The sequence below is a fragment of the Pristiophorus japonicus genome, chromosome 10 (genome assembly GCF_044704955.1).
Source record: "Pristiophorus japonicus isolate sPriJap1 chromosome 10, sPriJap1.hap1, whole genome shotgun sequence".
In the NCBI taxonomy this organism is placed as follows: Eukaryota; Metazoa; Chordata; class Chondrichthyes; family Pristiophoridae; genus Pristiophorus; species Pristiophorus japonicus.
Window position 1 is genome coordinate 104,735,044 of NC_091986.1, and position 19,822 is coordinate 104,754,865.

A 19,822-nucleotide genomic window follows, 5' to 3' on the forward strand; every position below is an offset into this window, starting at 1 on the left:
TTCACCCATGGCAGGACTTCAACTCAGGCGATCGACCCGGGAATGCAGAGCGCCAGATCGCCTCAACCTGTAAATAACTTGTACGTAAGACTTTGGGCCGGGGGGGGGGGGAAATGATGTTATGTATGTACGTAAACCTCACCAATATGCAAGACTTGTCACCAGGGGGCACACCTCTGTGGGAGACCCAAGGGTCACTTATGCACCCTGGGCAAGCAGGTATAAACCATGCTGCTTCCTCACTCTGGAGTCTGAATAAGAGACCAAGGTCACAACAGTTTGAGCTCACAATACAGTCTTGGAGTTATTCTGAACATAACATTATTACTCACAGATCATCATCGAGATTTACAGCACAGAAGGAGGCCATTCGGCCCCTTGTGTCTGTGCCAGCCGACAGAGAGCTCTCTAGTCTAATCCAACTTTCCAGCTCTTGATTCTTGGAGGTTACGGCACTTCAAGTGCATATGCAAGTACTTTTTAAAATGTGGTGAGGGTTTCTGCCTCCAGACTCCCCACCACCCTCTGGGTGAAGAAATTCTCCTCAAATCCCCTCTAAATCTCCTACCAATTACTTCAAGTCTATGCCCCTGGTTATTGGCCCCTCTGCCAAGCGAAATAGGTCTTTCCTATCCACTCTATCAAAGCCCCTCATAATTTTATACACCTCAATTAGGGCTCCTCTCAGCCTCCTCTGTTCCAAAGAAAACGACCAAGTCCTATCTAATCTTTTCTCAGAGCTAAAATTCTCCAGTCCAGGCAACATGTTCGTAAATTTCCTCTGTACCCTCTCTAGTGCAATCACATCTTTCCTATAATGTGGTGACCAGAACTGGATGCAGTACTCCAGCTGTGGCCTAACTAGTGTTTTATACAATTCAAACATAACCTCCCTGCTCTTGTATTCTATGCCTTGGCTAATAAAAGCAATTATTCCTTATGCCTTCCTGGCCTGCTACCTTCAGGGATCTGTGGACCTGCACCCCAAGGACCCTCTGATCCTCTACACTTCAGTGTCCTACCGTTTATTGTGTATCCTGTTGCCTTGTTAGCCCTCTCCAAATGCATTACCTCACACTTCTCTGGATTGAATTCCATTGGCCACTGTTTTGCCCACCTTACCAGTTCATTGATATGTTCCTGCAGTCTACAGGATTTCTCCTGATTTCCTTATTCTTCAAAAGTTTAACATTTGCATACAATTACAATTACTCATCCTTCACAGGGCAGATTGTGTGTGTTGGGGGGCGGGGGGGAGGGAAGGAAAGAGAAATCACCTCATTTAGTTGTGTACAATGTCTTGTTCTGAACCAATTCCTTCGTTGTGCAGAGGCAGCAATGAACTCAATCCACAATGCAAGCAGTGAAACAGGCCAAATTTACCCATGCAATTTCATTAATTTGTATGAAAATTAATTATCCAGAGGACTAATTGTTTTTAAAACCTGAAACCTGCATTCAAATGTGGTGACAAATTTGACCCAGGCAACTATAGAACTACTGGCCTTAAATCAGTAACAGGCAACCCACAATCTCAACATTTTTAATTTCCTTCAATTGCTGATTTTCTAATTTTAACTTAATATATAATTATTGTATATATTATTTAATTTTGTTTAATTACAATTAATCTTTATTATACTGATTTTACTATTGTATACTCCTTATTGTATTATTTACAATATAATTTGAATTTCTTTTTTTTTTTAAAAAGTTTTTTCGCCCATGTCCATCTGCATGTGCAGTTTGGCTGCCGCTTCAGACCCAAGCCTTTTACCTCTTACACTTCCTTCTTCCGCTTTTTCTCTCTTTCCCTTCATTTGCAATATCTAACGCATTGTAAAGTGCCTTGGACATTTTACTACGTTAAAGGCGCTATATAAATAAAAGTTATTATTTTCAGGATGTTATATCATTCATCAGTACATACTTAAACCTTTTGACACAAGAATTCAAGCTAGAAAGTGGCATTAAATAGGAATTTGAGTAAGGGGGTCAGAATTGAAACATAGAAAATAGGTGCAGCAGGCCATTCGGCCCTTTGAGTCTGCACCACCAATCAATATGATCATGGCTGATCATGCAACTTCAGTACCCAACTCCTGCCTTCTCTCCATACTCCCGAATCCCTTTAGCCGTAAGGGACACATCTAACTCCCTTTTGAATATATCCAACAACTTTCTGTGGGAGAGAATTCCATAGGTTCACAATTCTCTAGTTGAAAATGTTTCTCATCTCAGTCCTGGATGACTTGCCCCTTATCCTTAGGCTGTGACCTCTGGTTCTGTCCTCCCCAACATCGGGAACATTCTTCCTGTATCTAATCTGTCCGATCCGGTCAGAATTTTATATGCTTCTATGAGATCCCCTCTCATTCTTCTAAATTCCAGTGAAAAGAAGCCGAGTCGATCCAGTCTTTCATACGTCAGTCCTGTCATCCCGGGAATCAGTCTGGTGAACCTTCGCTGCACTCTCTCAATAGCAAGAATGTCCTTCCTCAGATTAGAAGACCAAAACTGCACACAATACTCAAGGTGTGGTTTCACCAAGGCCCTGTACAACTGCAGCAAGACCTCCCTGCTCCTATACTCAAATCCTCTCGCTATGAAGGCCAACATGCCATTTGCTTTCTTAACTGCCTGCTGTACCTGCATGCCTACTTTCAATGACTGATGTACCATGACACCCAGGTCTCGTTGCACCTCCCCTTTTACTAATCGGTCACCATTCTGATAATAATCTGCCTTCCTGTTTTTGCCACCAAAGTGGATAACCTCACACTTATCCACAGTATGCTACATCTGCCATGCATTTGCCCACTCACCTAACCTGTCCAAGTCACTCTGCAGCCTCTTAGCATCCTATTCACAGCTCACACTGCCACTCAGCTTAATGACAGCTGCAAATTTGGAGATATTACACTCAATTCCTTCATCTAAATCATTAATATATATTGTAAATAGCTGGGGTCCCAGCACTGAACCCTACGGCACCCCACTAGTCACTGCTTGCCATTCTGAAAAGGACCCGTTTATTCCTACTCTTTGCTTCCTGTCTGCCAACCAGTTCTCTATCCCCAATACCATGTGCCTTAATTTTGCACAGTAATCTCTTTGTGGGACTTTGTCAAAAGCCTTTTGAAAGTCCAAATACATCACATCCACTGGTTCTCCCTTATCCACTCTACTAGTTACATCCTCAAAAAATTCGAGAAGATTTGTCAAGCATGATTTCCCTTTCATAAATCCATGCTTTCCAAATGCGCTGCTATTACATCTTAAATAATTGATTCCAGCATTTTCCCCACTACCGATGTCAGGCTAACCGGTCTATAATTCTCTGTTTTCTCTCTCCCTCCTTTTTTAAAAAGTGGGGTTACATTAGCTATCCTCCAATCCATAGGAACTGAACCAGAGTCCATGGAATGTTGGAAAATGACCACCAATGTATCTACTATTTCTAGCGCCACTTCCTTAAGTACTCTGGGATGCAGATTATCAGGCTCTGGGGATTTATCAGCCTTCAATCCCATCAATTTCCCAAACACCATTTCCTGACTAATAAGGATTTCCCTCAGTTCCTCCTTCTCGCTAGACCCTCGATCCCCTAGTATTTTCGGGAGGTTATTTGTGTCTTCCTTCGGTGAAGACAGAACCAAAGTATTTGTTCAATTGATCTGCCATTTCCTTGTTCCCCATTATGAATTCACCTGATTCTGACTGCAAGTGGCCTACATTAGTCTTCACTAATCTTTTTCTCTTGACATATCTATAGAAGCTTTTGCAGTCAGTTTTTATGTTCCCTGCAAGCTTCCTCTCATACTCTATTTTCCCCCTCCTAATTAAACCCTTCGTCCTCCTCTGCTGAATTCTAAATTTCTCAATCCTCAGGTTTGCTGATTTTTCTGGCCAATTTATATGCCTCTTCCTTGGATTTAACACGATCCAAGTTCCCTTGTTAGCCACGGTTGAGCCACCTTTCCCGTTTTATTTTTACGCCAGACAGGGATGTACAATTGTTGTATTTCATCCATGTGATCTTTAAATGTTTGCCATTGCCTATCCACCGTCAACCCTTTAAGTACCATTTGCCAGTCTATTCTAGCCAATTCACGTCTCATACCATCGAAGTTACCTTACCTTAAGTTCAGGACCCTAGTCTCTGAATTAACTGTCACTCTCCATCTTAAATGAAGAATTCTACCATATTATGGTCACACTTCCCCAAGGGGCCTCGCACAACAAGATTGCTAATTAATCCTCTCTCATTACACATCACCCAGTCTAGGATGGCCTGCTCTAGAGTTGGTTCCTCGACATATTGGTCTAGAAAACCATCCCTTATACACTCCAGGAAACCCTCCTCCACAGTATTGCTACCAGTTTGGTTAGCCCAATCTATATGTAGATTAAAGTTGTCATGTATCCTACATGGCTACTGTTGGTACTATCACAAGGTGTGCCACCAGAGGGCACAGCAGTGGGAGACTTGCAGGTTACCTGTACAGGTGTGCCTGGCCTAGTATAAAAGGCAGGCCACCAGGTGTGATCCTCACTCTGAAGTCAGCAAATAAAGGACGAAGGTCACTACAGTTCAAGTACAACACATTGCCGCGCAGAGTCATTATTAAAACATCTAAGGACACAACAATTGCCGACGAGATTATGCATTTTGACGCAAAAATGGCTACCCTTGGTACATTGCAGCAATTCGCCGATGGTGATGATTGGGATGCCTTTGTGGAGAGGCTCGACCATTTCTTCACAGCAAACGACCTGGCAGGAGACAACCCGGCCACACTGGCTGATAAACGCAGAGCTATCTTGCTAACCAGTTGTGGGGTCCACCGTCTATGGCCTCGTCAGGGACTTGCTGGCCCCAGCGAAGACAACGACCAAGTCATACTAGGAGCTCGTAACCCTGATCCAGGAGCAACTCAAGCCCAAGGAGAGCATCCTCACAGCCAGACACCGGTTCTATACCCACTGATGGCCCGAAGGCCAGGAAATCGCGAAATATGCCGCAGACCTCAGGAGGCTGGCAGCACCGTGCGAGTTCAGCAACTACATCAACGAAGTGCCGTGGGACATTTTTGTCATTAGAATTAGCCATAAGGACCTTCTTCATAAGCTACTGTCGGCGGATACCACAGTCACACTACAGAAGGCCATCTCTGTGAGCCAGACATTCATGACCTCGACCTGCAGCTCTAGACAGATGACTCACCCTCAGGACTCAAACCTGGCAGGTACTGACTGTGCACAGAGTGGCGCCGTTTAGAAGCTGGACTGTAGAGCGCGAACCCGCTCAAGGAAGAGAGAACAGGCCCCCCCGAATCCCTTAACTCAAGAGTCCACCGCGGGGGGCTAATCGAGTAGCTCCATGCTGGCGTTGTGAAATCACAGGACTCATCAGTGCCGCTTTAAAGACTATGTATACAAAGGCTGCAGCACAAAGGGCCACCTCCAACGAATGTATAAGAAAAATATGACTCACTGTGTCGATGAAGAGTTTGCAGATGGCCATGAATCCAGCGCAGATTATGAAACGATAGGCAGCTCAGCCCCACGATGAGGTATATAGCATGTTTACCTGCACCATCGAGTGTTCCCCGCTGAAGACGGAAGTCGAGATAGATGGCGTTCCAGTCTTCATGGAAGTGGACATGGGGGCGAACCAGTCAGTAATGAATCAAGAAGCCTTTGAGCGGCTATGGGACAATCAAGCCGAACGACCCAAGTTGGTCCGGTTCAGGCTAAGCTGCACACCTACACCGATGAAATTATCCCAGTCGTTGGTAATGCGAATGTAAAGGTACTCCATGATGGCGCAGTGCACAAGTTACCTCTGTGGATTGTTGCAGGTAATGGACCAACGCTGCTTGGCAGAAGTTGGATAGAGAAGATCCATTGGAAGTGGAAAGACTTCAACCCTCCAGCGATCGACGTCCTCCGCGTTCGTAGGATCAGCAAGCCCTCACTTGAGGGTGGACCCGGCACCAGAGAGCAGACCAGCACAGCACCAGAGGCACAGACCGCTCAGCACTACTGCGTGGAGATGATCCAGCTGAGACGACCCGAACGCACCTCCCAGGCTTCAGTGGCAGGACTCCAGAGTAAGAAAATCAGATCCAGAGACGACTTCCCAGCTTCGGTGGCAGAACCCGGGGAGAAGAGGATCAACGCAGTAGACATTGTGGATGGAAGAAAGATGGCGCCCAAACCACGAGGTGAGGCGCTGAAGGAGAAAATGGCCGCAGCCAGACCACGAGGTGCAGCGCTGATGGAGCAACACGTGGCACCAACCAGAGAAGAGGATTGGGGTAAAGCAAGCAAGGATCTCTTAAAGGAGGCTTACAACCCACTATAATTAAAAGGGACAGTTCCACACACTCAAGCAATGTAATAGCAACTGTAAGTTAGAGACAAAATGTGTAACTGACGATCAGAGTTGTGTTCATGAAATAAGCAAGAAAAAGTCACATGATCATGTAAAATGTGTAACTGATGATCTGAATTGTGTACATGCAACCAGCGAGGAAAAGTTGCGCGATCGCGATCGGAACTGCAGAGTATCCATCATAAGTAATGAAAAGTTGTGCAATGTAGGATTTCGACTGCACGCAGCCAATGCAGTGGGCTATGCACCAGTGTGGCCACAAGCAGCCAACACACACGAGCTGCAGAGCAAGCGACCTCAGCAGGGCAACAGCACTGGTATCGATACCCTGCCCCTGATCGGCTCCACTTCTCAGGCACCCGATGGCACCAACCGTCACGAGCCTGAAAGAGCAGACTGTGCTCAGGCGCAGTCCCCAGACCCCATCGCCACCAAGGCCATACCCGTAAACAAAGGGTCATCTGCTACAGTACCCCCAAAAGGGACCCAGGACCAACCAGGACCCCAAACCAAACAACGCCAGGCCAGCAAGTCAGCAGTTCCCTGTGCACTGCTAGACGACAGCTCCTCGGGGAGCAGCAGCGACCCAGGGTGCAAAGAAAGGACAGGGAGGTCACAGGCATCTGTGAACCTGCCTGACGCTAGACACAGCAACAGCCCCAAGAGCAGGCAACTTAAGCCAACCGGGTTCCCACTGCCACCACACCGCCACCAGACTGCAGGGACATCATCCAGCAGTTCTGGAACTAGTTTGTCCTTAAGCACTGCTCACCGCATCGATAATGTATCTCACCAGTCTAACGTACTTGTCTCACAGCGAAACCACAAATGTAACACAACCTTGTTTTTCTGAACTTGAATGTACATGAATGCAATGAGCCTCTGGCGTAATCTATACGTTGGGGGGGGGGGGGGGGGGGGGGGGGCAGGAAATGGAGTGGTCAGGGACGCACACAAACAGCAACCACCAGCACTCTACTGCACCAACCACTAGCACTCTACTGCACCAACCACTCACCCAAGATTGAAACGACTTGCCAAGGGTCAATCAGATAGAGCTAAGCTCAGAGCACAATCAATGCAGAGGTGATTTGTACTAAAGACTTAGGGGAAGAGTGATGTCATGTATCCTACATGGCTACTGTTGGTACTATCACAAGGTGTGCCACCAGAGTGCACGGCAGTGGGAGACTTGTAGGTTATCTGTACAGGTATCTAGTATAAAAGGCAGGCCACCAGGTGCGATCCTCACTCTGGAGTTAACAAATAAAGGACTAAGGTTCAAGTACAACACATTGCTTCGTGGAGTCATTATTAGAGTATCTAAGGACACAACAAAAGTCACACATGATAACTGCTGTACCTTTATTGCACGCATCCCTGATTTCCTGTTTGATGCCATCCCCAACCTCACTACTACTGTTTGGTGGTCTGTACACAATCCTATCAACATTTTCTGCCCTTTGGTGTTTCGCAGCTCTACCCATATAGATTCCACATCATCCAAGCTAATGGCCTTCCTTACTATTGTGTTAATCTCCTCTTTAACCAGTAATGCTACCCCACCTCATTTTCCTTTCTGTCTATCCTTCCTGAATATTGAATACCCCTGGATGTTGAGTTCCCAGCATTGTTCATCCTGGAGTCATGTCTCTGTAATCCCAATTACATCATATCTGTTAACAGCTATCTGCGCAGTTAATTCATCCACCTCATTACGAATGCTCCTCGCATTGAGACTCAGCCTTCAGGCTTGTTTTTTTTTAAAAAACACTCTGTCCTTTTAGAATGATGTTGTGATGTGGCCCTTTTTCATTTTTGCCCTCGATTTCTCTGCCCTCCACTTTTACTTTTCTCCTTCCTATCTTTTGCTTGTGCCCCCTTTTTACTTCCCTCTGCCTCCCTGCATAGATTCCCATCCCCCTGCCATATTAGTTTAAACCCTCCGCAATAGCACTCGCAAACACTCCGTCTAAGACATCGGTTCCGGTCCTGCCCAGGTGCAGACCGAGTGGTTTATACTGGTCCCACCTCCCCCAGCACTGGTTCCAATGTCCCAGGAATTTGAATCCCTCCCCCTTGCACCATTCATCTGAATAGGTGTTCAGGGCAGAAGTCAGTGAAGGTTTATTAAATTAGAAACAAAACAGAATTCAAAAAACTATGTAGTCTTAAGTTTTCTGAGACCAAAATAAGGATACCTATAGAGACAGAGCATACAGCAAAAGGTTCACAGAATGATTTAGATAAATGCTGCAAAAATGACAGATAAAGTGCAACACAGAGAAATGTAAAGTATTATATATTGGTCATACGAATGACAAGAAATGTGATTGAATTATCAAAAAAGGGACTTGGGGAAAATGAATCGACTCTGGATCAGTTCCTATGAACTGGAGGGTAGCTAATGTAACACCACTTTAAAAAAAAAAAGGGAGAAAACAGGTAATTATAGACCGGTTAGCCGGACATCGGTGGTATTGCAATCAATTATTAAAGATGAAATAGCAGCACATTTGGAAAGCAGTGACAGGATCGGTCCAAGTCAGCATGGATTTATGAAAGGGATTTATGAAAGGGAAATCATGCTTGACAAATCTTCTAGAATTTTTTTGAGGATGTAACTGGCAGAGTGGACAAGGGAGAAGCAGTGGATGTGGTGTATTTGGACTTTAAAAAGGCTTTTGACAAGATCCCACACAAGAGATTAGTGTGCAAAATTAAAGCATGTGGTATTGGGGGTAATGTATTGATGTGGATAGAGAACTAGTTGGCAGACAGGAAGCAGAGAGTCGGAATAAACTGGTCCTTTTCAGAATGGCAGGCAGTGACCAGTGGGGTGCCGCAGGGTTCAGTGCTGGGACCCCAGCTATTTACAATATACATCAATGATTTAGATGAAGGAATTGAATGCAATATCTCCAGTTTGCAGATGACACGCAGCTGGGTGGCGGTGTGAGCTGTGAGGAGGACATTAAGAGGCTGCAGGATGATTTGGACAGGTTAGGTGAGTGAGTGAGCAAATGCATGGCAGGTGCAGTATAATGTGGATAAATGAGAGGTTATCCACTTTGGTGGCAAAAACAGGAAGAAAGAATATTATCTGAATGATGATAGATTAGGAAAAAAGGAGGTACAACGAGACCTGGGTGTCTTGGTACATCAGTCATTGAAGTTTGACAAGCAGGTACAGCAAGCGGTGAAGAAGGCAAATGGCATGTTGGCCTTCATAGCTAGAGGAGCAGGGAGGTCTTACTACAGTTGTACAGAGCCTTGATGAGGCCACACCTGGAATATTGTGTTCAGTTTTGGTCTCCTAATCTGAGGAAGGATGTTCTCACTATTGAGGGAGTACAGTGAAGGTTCACCAGATTGATTCCCGGGATGGCACGGCTGACATATGAAGAGAGACTGGATCAACTGGGCTTGTATCCACTGGAGTTTAGAAGAATGAGGGGGGATCTCATAGAAACATAAAATTCTGACGGGATCGGACAGGTTAGAGGCAGGAAGAATGTTCCCGTTGCTGGAGAGTTCCAGAACCAGGGGCCACAGTCTAAGAATAAAGGGGTAAGCCATTTAGGACTGAGATGAGGAGAAACTTCTTCACTCAGAGAGTGGTTAACCTGCGGAATTCTCTACCACAGAAAGTGGTTGAGACCAGTTCGTTAGATATATTCAAAAGGGAATTAGATATGGTCCTTACGGCCAAAGGGATCAAGAGGTATGGAAAGAAAGCCGGAAAGGGGTACTGAGGTTGAATGATCAGCCATGATCTTATTGAATGGTGGTGCAGGCTCGAAGGGCCGAATGGCCTGCTCCTGCACCTAATTTCTATTTTTCTATCTGGGAGTGATGAAAGACTCATCAATTGCAACAGCTGGATGGTGACAAAGCAATTAAAAAAACAAAAAGAATGCTGGGATATATATCTAGATCAGTAGATTGCACGTCTCTGGAGGTTATGCTGGGGCTTAACAATGCATAAGCCAGACCTCATTTGGAATACAGTGTTCCATTCTGGTCATTGCAACACAAAAAGCGTTACGCCTCGGAAAGGACAAAGAATAGAGCAACAAAGTTGATCCCTTATGCAAAGAAAATGAGCCAGGAGGATCGATTAGATAAACATAAGCCTTGCAGTCTAAAAATGGAGGTTAGAGTGACCCCAAACCTTAATTTAAATTGGCGAAAAATATTAATGATATTTGCTCAGAGTGATAAGTGTTTAGAACAATCTGCCAGGTGGGGCAACAGGGGCAGAAAAATACAGATGTTCAACAAAAAAAGACTAGATACTACAAAATGGAAAAGTTAAATATGGAGAAGCTTCGATGGGTTAAATACCATTTTCTTGTCTTTGGCTTTTCGTATGAGAAGTTTAAAAAATTAAAATGACTTACCTTGAAACCTTCCACTTGAATCCAGTAATTGGTTTAGATCTCGAGTATACTTCTCTATTATCTGTTGAATTTTGCTTCCATTAGGAGTACATTCCTTCAACCTGGAGGAAAAAAGATCAATGTCTTGGCTCTCAACTGTATCCTGGTATACAAGAGATGAAGATGGTAAACTTGATGTACTAACAGATGATGCAGTTAACCGTCGACTAGCAATGCCGTGAACGGTATGATTGGCACCTATTAGAAATAAAGGGAATAGGAACAATACGCGATTAACTGCAGTATTTGTACTGAAAATACAACATACTTTGCATTACAATAGCCAATAGAAATACTCATCCTTCTTTCACTTTTTCCCATAGTTATATAGGGCCCAAACTTGCCCCTCCGGTTAAAACGGCGCAAAAAACTAACCTCGGTATTCTCCCCTCTCCTTGGAACGTCGCAGGCCTTGACGTGGCGCAGCACAAACAGTGGGGGGCAGAGCCAGGTCCCGCGCTGAAAACAGTGCCGGGACCTCTGCACATGCGCGGTAGTGTGTGCACGCATGTGCAGTAGCTCCTCGCCCCCACAATCTCTGCGTGTGCTCTGCAGGCTGTGTGGGAGGGGCCCGAAGCACGCCGTCCCTAGCCCTGGCCGAATGGGTTCCCTCATCGGCGGCCAGAGTGTGCAGAGCTTGCTGTAGTCTCTGTGCAACAGTACCCAGCTGCTAGTGTTTTTCTGCAGTAAAGCTTTGCTGAAGGTAGGACTTCTATTTTTTTTTGTTTATTTATTTAATTGATTGATTATGTGGTCCTAAATTCCTGTTTGATTTATATTTCAAGTTTACTCTTCATCTGCTTTCAAAAGGAATTCTGTAAAACAGTTTGGCTGAAACTCTTATTTACAAGACTTGTTATAATGTATTTGAGAGTTTACCAATCCATTTTTAATCTAGTTGTTTAGTGCTTTGTAAGTCTTGGTGCTCGGTGCAGGACCTCTCAGCTTCCTTGCATTTTTTATTTGTTATTGAATGCTTATTTTTGTGCTTGGTGCTTTAGATGTATGGCTTGGTGTTTTAAATGTACTTGTGCTTCTTTAATGTTGTTGTGAAGGTGTTTAGTGCTTTGCAAGGTCCTCTCACTTCCCTTCCGCCCCCACCCCCCCCGCACCCACCACCCCACTTCCCTTATCTCTGGCTACCTGCGCTGATTTCTTAACTCACCACGAGGTTTTTCTGTGCGGCCACAAGTGGCCACATTAGTTTGGAGTAACTTTTAGCTGTCTAAACTTGCTTAAATGGCCAAAACAGGTATAAGTGGCTGGTAACGCCCCTTTTTGAAAAAAAAACTAAACTTAAAAAAACCCTAACTAACTCACTTACCCTGGAGCAAATTAAATGGGCAGAATTGCGATTTTTAAGATACTCCAAAAAAATCTGTAGCTCCAAAAAAAACAGAGCAACTCCTGGGCAAACTTGGGCCCATAAAGACTAAGTTTGATTATGCAGAGCTGAATATTTATTATGGATTTAAAATGGTTTATGCAACAACTTGCATTTTATATAGCACCTTTGTTGTAGAAAAATGTCCCAAAGTGCATCACAAAAGTGTAACCAGACAGCACAATGAATAGAAATTAGTGTTACAAACCTGAACTGATGAGACCAAAATCTGCTTGTTCACTTGAAGACAAACTCCCAGTGGACAGTGTTGTGGAAGATGTTTGATTTGCCTCAGGAGTTTTTTGATTAGCATTAAATCCATATGTATTACTGGACAAAGAGTAAGGAAATAATACCTACAGCACAAAGATTTTACATTTAAAGTGAAATCTACACATTAAAGCACAATCAGAATATTTAAAGAGCAAAATAGCATAGTTTAGTTCCAAATACACCTCAGCCACAAATTTCAGACAAAACAAAATTTTCAACTGCAAGAATAATTGTTGAAACAGCCTTCTGGTGGTCAGCCTTTTTCGTTCTCTGTCCCACTTCAGGCATTCAATAATACTCATATTACAGATGATCCTTGTATATCCTGGAACAGCTCATTTAACTACATTGGGAGTCGACACAAGATCAGACTTTGAGGCTAACCTAGAATGACACTACAACAGAAAGCTCGCTATGGATGGGCATGGGCCAGTCGTGTTTTTTTTCCTGGCAATGGAGGATTCTTGGTTGACCCAGACAATAGTGAAGAGTGTTGTTCTGGGAAGCATATGGGCTCGTTCCATAACATAGAGCACAATTTGGCCATGGAGGGAAGGAGATCAAAAACAGCAGGATCCAGTGAGATTACTGCAACAACTTGCATTTGATAGTCTTCCTTATGTACAGAAAGGTGCCTCAAAAAGGAGTTGGCATAAAAGGAAAGCCAAACACGGGATATTGAGCAGGAGAGCAAACACTTTGACAGTTAATAAATATATAGATTTTTTTTCAAAGACAGGGGATAGGGAAAGTACTGTGAACAGAAATTACTCCCCTTAGACTTTCTTCACCCTTTCATTAATGTAATGTACCTCAATAGAGAATTTCACTTTCAAGCAGCAAGATGGTCTAGGACAGTTAAAACTGTAGACAGTGGTTCATTAATATTTAACCATTTTCATGGACAAATCTCAAAAGGCCATTAAACTGTCAAGAAAAGATTACGAACTGTGATAATGGAAACATGTGAATTTAATGTTTAATGAGCTCAGTAAGCAGTAAGCTTATGCATTTTATTGTCCAAGCTTAATGCTGTATCTTTAAGAAACGTTTTTTATAATCTTTAATTTGTTAGCTCCACTGGCCTTTATTAGAATTAATGAACATCTCTGCACTGCTGCTTCATTCAGTACTATGAATCACAACAATCCAAACTACCCAGCAGTTAAGGCACGGGACTGCTATTATTGAGTGACAAATATTTAAATGATGCATGCCAACTGGCTCTCTGTTTGAGTCAACAGTAATGTTGCAAAAGTACTGGTTTAAATGTTGAGACCAAGCTGGATATTTTGGTATACATGATTTAAGTATACTTATAGCACTAACACAAATACTGTACTGGATATTAATTTCAATAACTGAATAATGTGATTTATGGTCAAAATTTAAAGGATGAACTATACTTCAAGGCTTATGCTGATATTTGGCATTTAAAAGTAAAATATTAAGTTTAAAAACCTGCATTTAATACTTTACTTTTCCTAAAACCAGTTGACCAGCATATTAGAATAACTGCACCATCACACTGCTGATTCTGTACTGAATTTCAGAACACAATTGTACTCAAAAATGCCACAGAATGATGTGGAAGAGTTAAATGCTGAGTGACGAATAAGCTAACCACAAACTAAAAATAAAATCTTCTTGCAAGAATGTACTCTTTCTACACCATTCATAAATGACAAAATAATCTGATCTCTAATTCTCTTTCTTCATACTTGTGAGCAATAGGTTTGTCCTGCAGAGGCTGCGGCTAAAAATAGAACCTAAAGTCCAAGTACTTTAACTGCCAGAGTTAACGTTGAACAATCCTTTCAAGAGTACTAAAATGGCCCAATATCAGAGCTGTTTTGAATCAAAGTGTAAATTGGAGGGATACTTTTCAAATGTTTGATTAAGATGGAGCATCTATGGAATACTGGAGCATATGGGTCAAATTGAAAAATAAAAAAGGGGCGATCACACTGCTGGGAGTGTATTATAGACCCCCAAACAGTGGGAGGGAGATAGAGGAGCAAATATGTAGGCAAATTGCTGTAAAGTCTAAAAACCATAGGGTAGTAATAGTAGGGGATTTTAATTATCCAAATATTGATTGGGACAAATATAGTGTGAAGGGTATAGAGGGTGCAGAATTCTTGAAATGCATTCAAGAGAACTTTTTTTTAGTCATTATGTAGCAAGCCCAGCACGAGATTTAATTTTGGGGCATGAAGCTGGGCAAGTTGAAGGGATATTAGTGGGGGAGCATTTGGGCGCCAGTGACCATAATTCAGTCAGATTCAAGTTGGTTATGGATAAGGACAAGAATAGGCCAGGAATAAAAGTTCCGATTTAGGGAAAAGCTAATTTTGCTAAGTTAAGGAGTGATTTGGCCATAGTGGACTGGAAACAGCTACTTGTAGGTAAATCGGTGTCAGAACAGTGAGAGGCATTCAAGGAGGAGATCCAAAAGGCTGAGACCAAACATGTGCCCTTAAAGAAAAAAGCTGGGAAAAATAATTCTAGAGCCCCCTGGATGTCTAGGGACACTTATGTCACATATCAACAGCTAAATACTTGAGAATCTTTAGAGGAATATAGAAAGATAAGAGGTAAAATTAAAAAGGATATTAGGAATGCCAAGAGAGCACGAGAAATTCTTGGCCAGTAAAATTAAGGAAAACCCTAAGATGTTCTATAAATATATTAAGAGCAAGAGGGTAACTAAGGAAAGGGTAGGGCCTATGAGAGACCATAAGGGTAATCTTTGTTGGTAGGATTCTTAATGAATACTTTGCATCTGTTTTCACAAAGGAAAGAGGTAATGAAGATACTGCTATAGAGGAGGAGTGTGATATTCTGGATGAAATAAATATGGAGAGAGAGGAAGTATTAAGGGGTTTAGCAGCTTTGAAATAGATAAGTCCCCAGGCCCAGATGAAATGCATCCCAGATTGTTGAGCGAAGTAAAAAGAGGAATAGCAGAGGCCGTGACCATCATTTTCCAGTCCTCTTTGGATATAGACATGGTGCCGGAGGATTGGAGGACTGCTAATGTAGTTTAAGAAGGGAAAAAGGGATAGGCCGAGTAATTACAGGCCTGTTAGCCTAATGTCAGTGCTGGGAAAATTACTGGAAAAAATCCTGAAAGGCAGAATAAATCTGCATTTGGATAGGCAAGAATTAATTAGGGACAGTCAGTCTGCACGGATTTGTTAAGGGAAGATAGTGTTTGACTAACCTGATTGAATTTTTTTGAGGAGGTAACCAAGAGGGTTGACGAGGGTAGTGCGTACGATGTAGTATATATGGACTTTAGCAAGGCTTTTGCATGGTAGACTGGTCATTAAGGTTAAAGCCCATGGGATCCAGGGCAAAATGGCAAGTTGGATCCAAAATTGGCTTGGAGGTAGGAAGCAAAGGGTAATGATTGATGGATGCTTTTGTGACTGGAAGGATGTTTCCAGTGGGGTTCCGCAGGGTTCAGGACTGGGTCCCTTGCTTGGTATATATCAACGATTTAGATTTGAATATAGGAAGTATAAATAAGAAGTTTGCAGATGACACTAAAATTAGCTATGTGGTTGATAATGAAGCAGAAAGTCATGGGCTGCAGGAGGATATCAATCAACTGGTCAGGTGGGCAGAGCAGTGGCAAATGGAATTTAATTCAGAGAAGTGTGAGGTCATGCACTTTGGGAGGGCTAATAAGGAAAGGGTATACACATTAAGCGGTAGGCCACTTAATAGTGTAGATGAACAAAGGGATCTTGGAGTGCTTGTCCACAGATCCCTGAAAGTAGCAGGCCAGGTGGCTCAGGTGCTTAAGAAGGCATACGGAATGCTTGCCTTTATTGGCCAAGGCATAGAATATAAGAGCAGAGAGGTTATGCTTAAATTGTATAATACTTTGGTTAGGTCACAGCTGGAGTAGTGCATGCAGTTCTGGTGGTCGTATTATAGGAAGGACGTGATTGCACTAGAGAGGGTGCAGAGGAGATTTACTAGGATGCTGCCTGGAATGGAGAATCTTAGTTATGAGGACAAATTGGATAGGCTGGGCTTGTTCTCATTGGAACAGAGGAGGTTTAGAGGAGACCTCATCGAGGTGTACAAAATATTGAGGGGCCTGGACATAGTGGATAGTAAGGGTCGATTTCCATTGGTGGAGGGGGCTATTACGAGCGGGAATTGTTTTAAGGTGGTTGGTGGAAAGTTTAGAGGAGATTTGAGGGGGGGGCCTCTTTACACAGAGGGTTGTGAGGATCTGGAACTCGCTGCCTGGAAGAGTGATGGATGCAGAAACCTTCACCACTTTTAAGAGATGGTTGGATGGGCACTTAAAGTGCTGTAACCTGCAGGGTTACGGACCTAGAGCTGGTAATTGGGATTAGACTAGACGACCTTTTGTTGGTCGACGCAGATATAATGCTAAGTACTGCAGGGAATAGAATACGGCCAGAGTGATCTCCTGGACTAGTTTCGATCACCTGGATGGGTCGGAGAGGAATTTTCCCAGATTTTTTTCTCCCTAAATTGGCCTGGGTTTTTAATCTGGTTTTTGCCTCTCCCAGGAGATCACATGGCTCCAGTTGGGATGGAGTGTAGATGTTTTTAGTATAAAGGGGTGTTGCAGTGGTGTGGGGAGGACTGGGTGCTCTTTGCCTTTCCATTATTGTTCATGGGTTTGCATGTAAGCTTTAGGGCTGCTGACGAAGGGCCGAAATGGTCTCCTTCTGCGCTGTAGATTTCTATGTTTCTAAACATTAAATCAGGCACCTTAGACAACTACACTATTTTACAGAAATGAGACACACTGTTGTACAAAGTAACAGAATACTGAGCGCAGTTCAAGTGTAGTGAACATCAGTGAAAACATTTTTAAAATCAGTATGAATATACTTGCATCATTGCTCAGTACAAAAAACTGTTACAACCTCAAGACAAGAAATAGCCATTTGCACATGCACACATAAAAGCATTCAGTACATACATAACACACACGTACATGCATAACACACACACACAAAATACTGAGCTCAGTTCAAGTGTAGTGAACATCACTGAAAACATTTTAAAATCAGTATGAATATATTTACATCATTGCTCAGTACAAAGAACTAAATCTCAAGACAAACCCATTTGCACATGCACACATAAATGCATTCAGTACATACATAACACACACGTACATGTATAACACACACACACAAAATACTGAGCTCAGTTCAAGTGTAGTGAACATCACTGAAAACATTTTAAAATCAGTATGAATATATTTACATCATTGCTCAGTACAAAGAACTAAATCTCAAGACAAACCCATTTGCACATGCACACATAAATGCATTCAGTACATACATAACACACACGTACATGTATAACACACACACACACAAAATACTGAGCTCAGTTCAAGTGTAGTGAACATCACTGAAAACATTTTAAAATCAGTATGAATATATTTACATCATTGCTCAGTACAAAGAGCTGTAACAATCTCAGAAGACAAACCCCATTTGCACATGCACACATAAATGCAATCAGTACACAAACAACACAACATACAACACTTTTCTCTAAACCACATTCACACACTGCTTCTCTGGTCTGTGCACTAATCATTCACTATTTAGATCAAACAACAATCAGATTTGGTTATTTTATATCAACCAACTAAATAAACCAGTGTCACAATGTATCACAAACTGTCACATTAAGGGCAGAAACGTGGACTCATGCCCACTAAAAGCAACTTAAAAAAAATAATTTATGGGATGTGGCCGTCAAGGCCAGTATTTATTGCCCATCCCCAATTGCCCTCGAGTGGCTTGCTAGGCCATGTCGCAGGGCAGTTAAGAATCAACCACATTGATGTAGATCTGGAGTCACGTATAGGCCAGACCGGGTAAGGACGGCAGATTTCCTTCTCTAAAGCACATTAGTGAACCAGATGGGTTTTTACGACAATCCAGTAGTTTCATGGTCACCATTACTGATACTAGCTTTTTAGTCCAGATTTATTTAATTAACTGAATTTAAATTCCCTAGCTGTCATGGTGGGATTTGAACACACGTCTCCAGATTATTTGTCCAGGCCTCTGGATTACTAGTGCAGCAACATTACCACTATACAACCGTTCCCTCAAGTACTTCTCAAACTCATCTCACTTCAGATGCCTACAGGTCAAAGAATTATTTTATTCCCATCGGGCAGAGTTGGAAGAATCCAACTGTTCAAGGGGAAAACAAATTTTCTACAGCAGAAGCAGTGTTCTAACTTAATGCAACATCCAGTCCCTGAATCCACCTAAAAGTTTTAATGCTTCAGAATGTGATGTCCCAATCAATTTCTTGAATGAAGTACCTTTTTTTTGGTTTTGTTCAGATTTACAACATCCTCCACAGTATTCTGAACTTTTCTAAATAATGCTCTTGACCAGCCATTTCAACAATGTCTCTACCATTGTAGGAGCATAGCATCACAAGGATTGCAGCCAATGTGTGGGGGAAGGGATGGTGCAGGGAGAGCACTCTGATGAGAGGCTTACCTCCTGACCCCTCAAAGTCTCTCCACCATTTGCAAGGCCCAAGTCAAAAGTGTGTTGGAACATTCAGCACTCTCCTGGATGCATTCAGCTGCAATAGTACTCAATAAACTCGACATAACTCAGGACAGAAAAGTTCTCTTCATTGGAGCCCCTGCCACAGAATCAATATCCACTCTTTCCATCAATGACACTGTGGCTGCAGTTAGTTCTATCTACAGGATGCACTGTAGTAGTTCACCAAGGTTACTTAAGCAGCACCTTCACTGCAACCTCTAAAATCAAAAAGGACAGGAGCAGCAATGCCGTGGGAACATTAATACCTCCAAGACACACAAGGACTTTTATCATTTCCTACATTACAACAGTGGCTGCACTTCAAAAGTATAGGTTGTACCTCTCCAGTCCGGGACACTTCGGTCCAGCAGCATCCCTGGTCCAGCATCATTCCTGGTGGGAGGGGTCATGACCCACGCTGCGTCCTGGGGCTGGTTGCTCCTCTTCTCCCCACGACCTCCGGTGTTCCCTCCTTGGTCGGGTTGGCGTGGAGAGGGAGCGAGATGGCTGACTGAGGCGCCAAAGCTGGCCTGAGAAATGCTGCACAGAATGCAGCCGGGTCGTTGTCAGCAGTACCTGGTAAGTCTAGGGTACTGATGACAACGCTAGGGTCGGCGTGACCTCCCGTGGTCCAGAAAATTCCCTGGTCTGGCACCTTTCATGTCCCAAGGCTGCCGGACTGGAAAGGTACAACCTGTACTTCATTGGTTATAAAGCCCCTCGGGAAATCCAT

At 43.2% G+C, this 19,822-nt stretch overlaps 1 protein-coding gene across 5 annotated transcripts in view; it reads right to left on the reverse strand.

Annotated features, from left to right (window-relative positions):
* Positions 1–19,822, reverse strand: part of cep295 (centrosomal protein 295) — a 174,635-nt gene that overhangs the window by 42,278 nt on the left and 112,535 nt on the right. For all 5 annotated transcript variants that reach the window (XR_011595663.1, XM_070891984.1, XM_070891985.1 and 2 more), the window contains exons 19-20: positions 12,435–12,582; positions 10,804–11,040 (exon numbers count right to left, since the gene is read on the reverse strand). Coding sequence is in view for 4 of the 5 variants with exons in the window: in XM_070891984.1 (XP_070748085.1) it covers positions 10,804–11,040; positions 12,435–12,582 (385 nt within the window). In the remaining variant the exon portion in view is untranslated. The remainder of the gene's footprint in view (positions 1–10,803; positions 11,041–12,434; positions 12,583–19,822) is intronic.